At 43.8% G+C, this 11,416-nt stretch overlaps 1 protein-coding gene across 2 annotated transcripts; it reads left to right on the plus strand.

Moving 5' to 3' along the window:
* The first annotated feature begins 177 nt into the window (after positions 1 to 177).
* PSMC2 (proteasome 26S subunit, ATPase 2) lies at positions 178 to 9,311 on the plus strand. Of its 2 annotated transcripts, none has more exons than XM_075144871.1 (12): positions 178 to 406; positions 2,402 to 2,439; positions 3,619 to 3,700; positions 4,758 to 4,857; positions 5,241 to 5,372; positions 5,997 to 6,069; positions 6,219 to 6,314; positions 6,573 to 6,737; positions 7,256 to 7,343; positions 8,101 to 8,303; positions 8,843 to 8,939; positions 9,036 to 9,311. In XM_075144871.1, the coding sequence occupies exons 1-12, from the start codon at positions 337 to 339 to the stop codon at positions 9,191 to 9,193; spliced, it is 1,302 nt and encodes a 433-aa protein (XP_075000972.1). In that variant the 5' UTR covers positions 178 to 336; the 3' UTR covers positions 9,194 to 9,311. The 2 variants fall into 2 exon arrangements, with proteins under 2 accessions (XP_075000972.1, XP_075000980.1); XM_075144879.1 differs by lacking the exon at positions 178 to 406 and adding an exon at positions 1,253 to 1,271.
* The last annotated feature ends 2,105 nt before the right edge of the window (positions 9,312 to 11,416 follow it).

The following is an 11,416-nucleotide window of genomic DNA, read 5'->3' on the forward strand; positions in this document are numbered from 1 at the left end:
CTGCCTGCTCCACGCCGCCTCTCCGCAATGGGGCCGGCATCCGCGGCGAGGCCCAGCCTGGCCTGGGGCGGGGCGGGTTTAACCAGCGCGGTGCACACCGCCCCGCCGGCAGCTGTGGCGGGCGGAACTCTCCGGCGGCGGCAGCGGTGCCGGGGGGGAAGGAGATGCCGGTGGAGCAGAGTCCGCGGCGCGCACGGGCCGGTGCACCCTCCTTTGGTGTCCCCCCTCGGCGCCGCGCGGCCCGGCCCGGCCCGGCCGGAAGGCCCGGCCGGAAGCCCCGGCGGTGCTGCGTAACGCATCCGGGGCAGGGCGGGCCGCGGGCCGGGGGCCGCCAGGATGCCGGACTACCTGGGCGCCGACCAGAGGAAGACCAAGGAGGAGGAGAAGGAGGATAAACCCATCCGCGGTGAGAGGCCATGCGGGCGGGGGCCCGGCCCTGCCCTGCCGCCTCCCCCAGGCCCACTAGCCCTCACCACGGCAGCGGGCGGTGGAACCGGCAGCGCACCCCCCACCTCCCCCACCTCGCCTGGGGTGGGGCCCTCGTGTTCGTGGCGGGGAACCTGCCCGGGCAACGCCGCGGCCGGGCGCGGGGCACCGGGGCGGGGCGGAGCCGCCGGCGGCCATTTCGGTGGTGAGAGCGGCGGGGTCCAAGGGGCGCAGCTGGAGAAACAGAGGCTTAAAAATCGCTCTAATGCTGTTTCTGGCGCTGCGGCCGCCGTCCCCCGAGCGGCCCCCGGCCCGGAGCCCGGGCTCGGCCGGTGCCACTCCTGCGGCCCTGACGGGGGACCGGTCTGTGGGGCGGGGGTGTTAAACGTAAACATCAGTCTGTTTTTAAAAGATTCCGAGGGAAAAGTGAGGAGAATGGAGTCCGCGAAGTCTGCTGCCCGTTCGGGGGAGGTGCGCAGGCAGCGCGGTGGAGGGTGGATCGGGGGTGGGTGGCGGACACCGCCCGGGCGGGGGTTGCCAGCGCCCTCCCGGCGCTGCGGGGGCCGCGGGGAGCCGCTGGTCGCCGGGGGCCGAGGTCCGCACGCACAGCCCGGCTTCCCTGGTGCCGAGGCTCTCTACGGTTCTCTTACAGAAGGCTTCTGAAGAGCCTTGCCTGCTCTTCGTAAAAAGAAAGGCCTTTAGTGGTTTAACGGTTAGGTGAAAGATCGGCCTGGTAAAACATGGTAACGTCTTTTTCTTCATCGGTGGAGTCCTGCGGAGGTGGCTGTCAAACCCTGTCTGTCGGCACTTTCATAAGTAATTCAGTGGACGCAGGAGAGAGCGAGGTGGCAAATTTTTCTGGTGATAGCGGCATAGTGTGAACATTGCCAGTTGCTCCTCGTGTTTGAATTTCATTTGCCTTTTTGTTCCATGTTAGAAATACTAAATAATGCATCTGGAAACAAAATCAATACTACATGTGATCAATGATGGACTTTGAACTGTTCCCACTCAAGAAGGATTTTTGAATTATAACAACAGTGTACATATCAAAAATCAATGGCATAGTACAAATAATCAGGAAAGAAATAAGGATCAACACAAAAAAAATCCTCTGGAATGGAGAGTTACATTTTTCTTAGTTCTGAGGCCCAAGTACAATTTTTAGATTCCAAGTTTAAGTCAAGTAAAGGGAAGCACAATGCTGATTTAAATCGGGGGATTCCTTCCTGCGTATTCTGCTGAAAGTTGCTGAAAGCTTACAGGGATTTAAAAAACTGACAGAAATATTCATGTAAGCAAAATTCTTTAAGGGCTGTTAATAACAATGCGTGACCAGGGAGTGGAGCTCACTATGCATTTGCTGTGTTTGCAGACCTTCCTGTTGGAGAAGGGGTATTGGACCAGACTGTTTATCTCGTCTAGTATGACCATTCCCTTGTTTTCCGTTTCACAATATTAAAACTCAGCATTGTATTAGTTACTGATTCCAGGCTGCTTTAGTAGTTTATGGTAGTTTTTTGTTACTGAGACCAACTTAGATGTGGTTGCTGTTCCCTGCTCACAGTGGGTGTTTTGGAAGAGAGACATCACTGGTGGAACGTGGTGACCGTTTTTCATTGATGTTTCCTTAAACATTAAGAAACAAAAAGTTAAAAAGATGAAGTTTTGATATCTTCATTTCCTTTTCTATACTGTCATAGGTCGTTAAGCTACTCTGAGCGCGGCAAAGTTTACATAGCTTGCTTGCTGTGAGCTCTGGGTGGTACAGATTTTTGGACTGCAGAGAGTAGTTGGAGGCCCTATTTTGTTTTTCTTGAATGTCTGATACTTTTTTGTTCTGCTTTGGTTTAGTGAAAAAGTAGAAACTCAAAAGAATCCTTTAAAATATATGTTTTCATCTTTTTGAAGCAGAACCGATACTGCTAGTTTTGTTTTTAAAATTGGAAGCTAAGTCTTTCCTGTCTTGTTTCAGCTCTGGATGAAGGAGATATTGCCTTGCTGAAAACATATGTAAGTAGCATGCATATAGAAGAGTGTTAAAGAAAAAAGCAGTCCTGTCAGGAATTGAATGCAAGAACGGAGGGATGTGTACTTAGTGAATAGTTAGTAAATGTGCTTCTCCTAATGCTTTTCTCGCCTGCCAAAATCTTTTCTCCCTTTCCACTTTCCAACAAGAAAGCCCCAAACCCAACCCACAACCCTAAAAATAATCCAGTAGGTTTGTTAGCTTGAAAGGAATGAAGTTTTTTTTTTTTCTGTTTTTGTTTTGTATCTCGTAGCTGATTGTCATAGGGGTCTAACAGCTAGGGCTTTACTAGGGCTTTTTCACTAACCAGTTTTCTGGCTTTATAAAGAACGATAACCCCTTCTCCCATCAATTGCTTTTAGCCATCATATTAAAAAACTATTAGTGAGGGATACACGGACCTTGTCAAAAAGAATGTAATCTTGGGAGGCATTTTCCATGGACGATAACGCTTAAAATGCAAATCTCCCCCCTCCGCCAGAAAGTACAGTGGATCTTTGAAGGAACTCTTGAAAAATGAAACTTGCAGCTTAGCTTATGTCTGGATTTGGATATGTTTGCCAGAAGTCTGAATTTTGTTGACACCGAGACTCGTTTACGAAGCTCTGAAATATGGCTTGTGCCCACTGCGGCTTCTTTTTTGTTGCCAAGTTGATATGAGATCTTGTAAATGAAATCCAGATCCGGATCTGCCCGCATTAGGTAGGGCAAGATAGTAAAGCATTTTATCACAAGCAAGAATCTAGCTTCTGATTTGCCCCATGATCTTTCTATCTTCTGTGGATGATAGAAAGGTTGGGTAAGGTAGTTAAAGCATTCGTACAGATGATTTTCAGATAATGTATACAGTCTTTTTTAAACACTTAGCAAAAAAAATAGTTTAAAAAATAAGATTGAACAGGTTTAAAAGAAAAATCTTTGAAGTTTACAAATATGAAAAATTTCCGCTTGCGCAATTGGTCAGTTGTGTGTAGCTGCACTCTGTTTTTGCAAACAGAAATATTGTTATTGGAACTTAATACTGTCTTTTTTGGCTGTGATCAATAGTTGGCTGTTATACCAAGACAGTCTATTGAACATCTTGATGCTTAGCAGCTTTTGGCATTTTTTCCTAAACATAAAATAACATGAGTTACGAAATCTACATGATATTTCTTTTCCAGGGCCAGAGCACATACTCAAGGCAGATCAAGCAAGTAGAAGATGATATTCAACAACTACTTAAGAAAATCAATGAGCTCACTGGTATCTTTCTTTCTTAAGATAACTTTCAATAGAAGAGCCACATATACCAAAATGAGTGTTTTAAGAAGCTGATTTTAAAAAACTTCTGCCTTGGTTTATTATTGTTTTTTTTCTCAAAAGAATACATTTCTTTATTTGATAACATGAGATTTTTGCTTTCTAGGTGATGGTCTTGATTGGGCAGGGCTAATCTGTACATATGATTATGTAATTTTGTAGTTTAATAACACATTTTTATTCAAAACTGTCATTTTTATATATTACGGTGGCATGAAACAAGTGCCCCTTTCTGCTACTAGATAATTGGTTGTGCTTTGTGTCAAGCTGCATTTGAATAGTCAGTGAACTTCCATAGGCTGTGAAAACCCAATGTACTATCATTAAGTAATGGTACTAGTCCTTGTATAATGAAGAAATGTGTATCAAAGCAGTTAGTATTTAAAATCAGCTGGCCAGTTATGGCAGTTACAATGAAAATTAATTTGTTCCCTGATTTTTCTTTGTTTGTTTCACTGATGTGTGTTTTTTGCCCTGTTGCTAATCCTCTAGTGGCCCTCAGTTCTGCCAGGAAGACCGCAATTTCTCTTTTCCAGTAAAATCCTCGATTCTTTCAAATACATGGAGATGTATTTTTTTATCCATGTTTTGGAAGATTTATAAGGTTTTTCATCTGTGTGAATCCCTTAGTTTCTGATACCTTGCACTAACGCTTTCTCTCTGTGAAAGCACTTGCGGAGTTTCATTCCTTTTCTGAAACTTTTAGAAATACGCTTATCTCTGATATCTCTATCAAGCTTTGTTGTAATTGTCCACACATTGCAAAATTGTTTTAGAGGATGGCTAGACTGGTATTTGCATGTTTAGCTGGCACAGTCACGTAGGCCTCACTTTTTTAGGAAACTTGTTTTTTTAGGAAGTCCAACAAAGATGTGCGTGCCTGTGTTTTAGAGATCTCAAAAAGCTTCCTGCAGGCTCATGTGTAAGGTTCTTGGTGTGGGAAGGATTGCTGACCTGCCAGGCAGCTGCTTCCTCCTCAGCTTGTCTGTGCTGTACATAGGAATCAAGGAATCCGACACGGGCCTGGCTCCTCCTGCCCTTTGGGATCTGGCTGCAGATAAGCAAACTCTCCAAAGCGAGCAACCATTACAAGTTGCAAGGTGGGTGCACTCTTCTTCTTTGCAGTGGAGCTGCATAGTGTAAAAATGTGATTTATAGCTTATGTGTAGGCTTTTTTAAAAAATAGGGTTCACGTGTTGTGCATGTTGAAAGTGCTTTTTACCATTGTGTCAAAAAGGAACTGTGTTATGCTTGATGATGTATTATGTACTTTGTACTTATTCCTGTAATTATAGTAATTATATTACTATATTACTATTAGTATAATAGTAATATATATTACTATTCTATAGTAATAGAATCACAAGTACAATAGCTATTTCAGTGTATTTGGAAAATATGACTCTCTCATCTTGATGCTTATACAAATAGCAAGCCAATTAGTTTGTCTGCCTGGTGGTGTTAATTGTATGTTCTGTATTAGGTGTACAAAGATAATCAATGCTGACTCTGAGGATCCCAAGTACATTATCAATGTCAAGCAGTTTGCCAAATTCGTGGTGGATCTCAGTGACCAGGTAGCACCTACTGACATAGAAGAAGGCATGAGAGTTGGGTAAGCAAAATCTTTATGTTCTTACGAGTTTTCCTGGAGACTGAAGCTTTCTCATCTGATCCATTAGTTTGACAGGTCAACAGCTATCATTTCATATTCTTGCAGTATTTGAAATTATAACACTAAAGTCTTTCTGTTGGAAGACAGTAACTCACCTGCGTGCTGTGCTGGAATCTTTTGATTTTGATGTCATTCTGATGAGAACCGTGCGTCGTGGACTGAAACCCTTCCGTTTGGGTCCCAATAGCCCCAGCTTTCAGGGAGCCTGCGTAGCCTGCTTCCTCTTTGGCAGTCTGCACAGTTACACACAGAGTGGCTACAGGAAATGTTCGCTGAGGAGGTGAAGCCAGTTACTTTTAGAATCAATATTTTGCCAGTTTGCTCTGTGGGATATTTTAGTTTAGTTTGGAATACTTTGGAATTGGTATTTTTGGAAACCTTAAACTTCTCTGCAGAAGGAATTCCAGTTTCTAGCCCATCTGACTATTAGCTTTCAGGGCTGGGCTGTCTTGATGCCAGAGAAAAGAATAGTTTAAAAATTCAGCTTCTAATTTACAAAGTTGTTTCTACATGACAGTTTAATTAGCCGGTGTTAAAATAACAGTCTTTATGCTTTCTCACCAGGGTGGACAGAAACAAGTATCAAATCCATATCCCCTTGCCTCCGAAGATTGATCCCACAGTCACCATGATGCAAGTGAGAACTGTTTTTACTTATTATGACATTGCTTTGTCTTGTAATTTTGATTACTTTTACTGGCTGGATTTTGCTCTGGGCCTTTGAAAGCCTAGAGTAGATGTGCAGCATCAGGCGGTTAACTGCTCGCTCACCTTTTTGTTGTGCAGGTAGAAGAAAAACCAGATGTCACTTACAGTGATGTTGGTGGTTGTAAAGAGCAGATTGAAAAGCTGAGAGAGGTGGTTGAAACCCCTCTGCTTCATGTAAGTAACCTCCAGATTGAAACTTTTATTATTTTGAAAGCATTCTGGTCATTTGTTAGCATTTGAAAAAGCAAGAAAAGATAATGTAGCTGAATGTAAACACCTAAGTGAAAGGAGGTCTAGTTTTAACAAGTGAAATCCAGCCTAGCCAGGTTTATATTGCTCTTCATTGATGATTTTCTTAATTTGCGTATACTCTTTGATGGACATAATCTTTAATTTGCACATAACTTTGCCTTCTGTTTCCCACTGTTACAGCCTGAAAGATTTGTTAACCTTGGAATTGAGCCTCCCAAAGGAGTACTTTTGTTTGGGCCACCTGGTACAGGCAAAACACTTTGTGCCCGTGCTGTTGCTAACAGGACTGATGCCTGCTTCATCAGAGTAATTGGATCTGAATTGGTGCAGAAGTATGTGGGAGAGGTAAGAGCAAATACTTGATGGAGTGTGGAGTGATTTGCAGATTTCTAGTCGTGGGGACTGGACACCACAGTGGATACGATGGATGAATGCCCTTGCATGCTGGAGATGCAAGGAGAGGGGAGGAACTGTCAAACAAATCTCTGCAGATCAGGCAGTCGGTTATAAGACCTGAACTGCGCTGTCGCTGGTGAAATGGATTTTGCAGTGCAGAGTTTAATCTGTGGTTTAATCCTGGGAGGATTCTAGGATTAGGGTTCTGTTCCCAGCTCTGTGCTTATTTTTCACTTGGCCCTGAGGTAAATGACTTCATCTGTACTTCTGACTTCAAGAGTAGTAATTTGTCTCTCCTCTATAAATTGCTTTAAGATTTATGAATGTTCTGTTATATATATGTGTACAAATAAAAGAGTTTTATCATTGGAAATTTAGAAGTGTTTAGAAGCATGAAAAGTTTAATTGTGATCATTTTTCTTTAATGCATCTTGAATCTTAAACAAAATCCTGATTTTTGCTTTCAGGGAGCTCGAATGGTTCGTGAACTCTTCGAAATGGCCAGAACTAAAAAAGCGTGTCTTATATTCTTTGATGAAATTGATGCCATTGGAGGTATGTTTGTAGTATGTATAGCTCTAATCTCAAATTTATAATCTCTAATCTCAACCTTTCAGGTTTTCTTTTCATGTTGTGATTCTTTATCTGGATTGCTGCATATTAAGGAATGTGCTTATAAATATCTATTTAGCAAAACGATTACCAGCATGTCCCATGTCCAGGAAGCTATGAAGAAGTGGTTTATATAATTTGAACACATTTAGCCCAGATAAGAAGTCATTTTTGCACGTTTAGAACACCCAGATTATTTAAACTTTAGTGAAGAATCTCTGTATTGTGTTTGCAAAAAGTACTGTTAACTTAAACCCCCTTCAGCTTCTGCACTACATACTAAATCTTTATTACTGCCTGAAAACGAAATGATTTTGTTTTCCCCCAAAGGAAGTACTTAATGTCCTTTGAAAGTAGAACAATTTTTACACAGACAAGGTGGGGGCGGGGATTTTGGTTGAGGGGAGGCAAAACAAACAAACAAACAAACTACATTTATAAATTTCATCAGCTTGGCCAGTTCTGAGGCAGGGAGACAGGCCCTTTCATACAAAGGATGAAGATACAGTGCTTATTATAACTGACGGATAACACCACTCTTTTTTTGAAATATGTCATTTTCAAATACCCCCTCACACCTTTTTTAAACTCGTCATAAATATTTGTATGTAATTTAAAGTCATTTTTCCAGGTGTCTTCTGTGTAGCATGCTCTGAAGGTCCCTCTCTCATTTTGTGAAACACGTGTGTCTCCTCTCCAGGTGCTCGTTTTGATGATGGGGCGGGGGGTGACAATGAAGTGCAACGGACTATGCTGGAGCTGATCAACCAGTTGGATGGTTTTGACCCGCGAGGCAACATCAAAGTGCTGATGGCTACAAACAGACCTGATACTCTGGATCCAGCCCTGATGAGGCCTGGCAGGTTGGATAGGAAGATAGAGTTTAGCTTGCCTGATCTTGAGGTGAGAATGCTTTCTTTCACAGCTAAGTATATTCTGATATCAAGAGTGTTTCTTCAGTTAGGGCATTATCGTCTGGAAGCAGTTTACAAGAATTGACAAAAGCAGCACTCTTAATTTATGTGAAACTACATGGAAATTTTGGGGGATTAAAGATGTGCCAGAAAGGTTTTCCCACACTGCACAGATTCCATCCCTGGCTGAGAAGCCAGGTAAATAGCTATATTCACTGTGTATTCCTGACTCAACAGATAGAGAATCCTTTAACCAGATCCGTGGTTTAGTTCTTAAGTTGGAATGTCTTTTGTTTGTCTCTTTTGACAGGGATTTCTGGAGCTCATTAAAGCTCTTTTTTAAGTTATTTTCTTAATTTAGGATCATGGACACTTAAACATGCTAGTCCAGATATAGGAAACTATAGTTGGGCAGCAAATAAAAGATCTGTTTTCCATCTGTCCTTGCTCTGGACGGGGACAGCTGCACGCTGAGAGTCATCACCTCTTTCATAGCATGAACGCTTCCATCCTCCACTCTTTTTTCAGGGGCGAACTCACATATTCAAGATACATGCTCGTTCGATGAGTGTTGAAAGAGATATAAGATTTGAGCTGTTGGCTCGACTGTGTCCTAATAGCACAGGTAAACTGATTTTTTTTTTTTTTTTGTAAAAACAATTTTATGTATGTTTCATCACTGGTGCTCAGTGTCGAATTCGTTTATCCCTTTCTTTCAAAGGTGCTGAGATCCGCAGTGTCTGCACGGAGGCAGGCATGTTTGCTATCCGAGCACGTCGAAAAATCGCAACAGAGAAAGACTTCTTAGAAGCAGTGAACAAAGTCATTAAATCATATGCGAAATTCAGTGCTACCCCCCGCTACATGACCTACAACTAATATCTTGGAATGTTTTTCCTGTTCCTGTTGTTAAACTTTCTGTGAAACAAAAATCCAAGTGTAGTAATTCATGTCTTGTTCTTGGAAGCTAGAAATAAATGGAGTATTCCAAACAGTAGGTGCGAGTTCTTTACGAGTGTGTTCTACGCTAGTGGAGTATTGCTGCTGTAGAAGAAGAATCTCAGTGAGATTCCAATAACGCAGCCTAAACCAGTGAGATATTTTTAAATCGGATAGCTGGGCAATGGTAGAAATCCAGAGTTTACACCCCTAGTCACCATTTACAGCCCCAAACTTACCACCTCAGCTGTGGAGGTGCTGAAAGATCCGTGAGCGACTGCAGCGTTCCCGGGTGTGCTCAGAAACGCGTGCGTGGTGCTCGGCACCGAGGCGTCGCTGTGTCCCAATAGAACTCTGGGGAGCTGCACGGGAAGAGAGCTGAGAAGGCATGCACAGCGCAGCTCAGGTGCCTGGTGGTCTGGGTCACTGCCCAGGGAAGCTGTGAAGGGATGTGTTTTCTCTCCCTGGGTGAACACTCTGGTACCATCATAACTTGTTTTTTATTCTTCAGTGATTTTCTTCATCCCTTTTGCTGAGATTCTTCATTTTTTACAAAACAGTAAATGTTGGGTCAAGAGGGAGGAGGAAGTAAGTGTAATTTCATTGCACTAAGAGAAGATTCCTTTCTCCTGTTCCTGCTCTCAAAAAAATGAAGTTTGACATCAGTCCAAGTCCACTAGTGAGCAGTTTGATACATCGTATTGTCTATGGTGTTACTGGGCACGGAGGATGGCCCTGGCAGGGTCCTGATGCTCCGCTAGTTGGGCAATAGCTGGTAGTGGTTGGCAGCAGGCAACATGAAGGTTGCTCCTGATTCACCTCGCGTGTTCCTATAGAGCTGGATGGTTTGGTCAATGAAAAGCAACAGCCTTTCCTTTTCAAGTCTTGCATTAAAGTTGGGGGGGGGCGGTGGGGCTTGAAGAAATACCTGGGGGAAAAAATGCTTTTGGGAACTGCTTTGTCTTGGACGTGAGAGAAGTTTTACCAGGTCTCATTTCGATACAGCTGACATCAGTTTATGAAGCTTAGATTGTGAAGCCACTGTATCTTTTTTGAAAGAGGAAGTGTGTACAATAGGGAAAGAGTGTACGTGGTACGTGGACTGTTAGGATTTTGGCCGGTGTCAGTATCTCGATAAGAAAACTTAGGCAATCCTGTGTTTTTGCCCATACCTGCTCGAAAAACTGATCTCAGCGCTTATGTGTTATTTTGGTAAGAACGTTTTGGGGAGGGATGCAAGTTTATTGGTGGGACAGAATTTTTTTCATTTTGCGCCTGAGAGGAAAGTGGTTCAGAAGCAGTGCTGACAGAGCATCTCTGTTTACCAAGTGGAGCACTTGAAATTAAGTGTACCTTTTACTTAAGAAGGGTAAGTGAAGTATGTAAAGATCTTGGATCCTGAATTATCATCAGTACTCTTGCAAAAAAGGAGGGGGAGAGGAAAGTTACTCTGATTGTTAAGAGGCATCAAACCGGACTTAGGCTATCCGGTGACATTTGCTGTGGTGGGGCTTCAGCAGCGCATGGGTAGAGGCACTGCCCTGTCAATGCAGGCAAACTGGAGCGGGAAGGAGATGAGGCCTCTTACGAGTTAAAGGATGTGGGTTTGTTTAATCTAGGCCTGACAAACCTAAGGTAGGATTTAAATTTTTAGCTAGCAGTCTGTTAATCCGTATAGGGAAGAGGAGGCCAGTTTACTTTTCAGTAGATAACTTAGGCTGGCGAGCAGGAAGCAGTGCTTCAGCTGGTGGCAGCAGAGCAAGGAAGAGACCAGTCAAAAGGTGCAGGTGTTACCGGGTGAGTTAGTTACCAGCAGCGCTGGCAGTACCCAGGGGTGGGTTGCACAGCGCTAGTGCCGCCCAGGCTGGGATCTAGGACTTTCTTGGGCAAAGGCTTTCAGTCCAGCATTTCAGCAGCGCCCCAGGAAGGGCAGCTGCTGCTGCCAGGATGGGAAATGCGGCATTAACTGCATCATTGTGGGGCCTGGCACAGAGAGGGCTTCGTGCGGATGGGGGAGCCAGGAGGGCGAGGAGCAGGAACCTGAGCAGCAGGGAGGACCTGCATGGAGGTGGTAACCTGTCCCAGCCCACCCCTCAGCAACAGACACTTGCATCCGGGAGACCTTGGCTTGTTCCACATACAGACTCTCACCAAGTCACAGTG

Source organism: Calonectris borealis, chromosome 1 (assembly GCF_964195595.1).
Source record: "Calonectris borealis chromosome 1, bCalBor7.hap1.2, whole genome shotgun sequence".
NCBI lineage: Eukaryota > Metazoa > Chordata > Aves > Procellariiformes > Procellariidae > Calonectris > Calonectris borealis.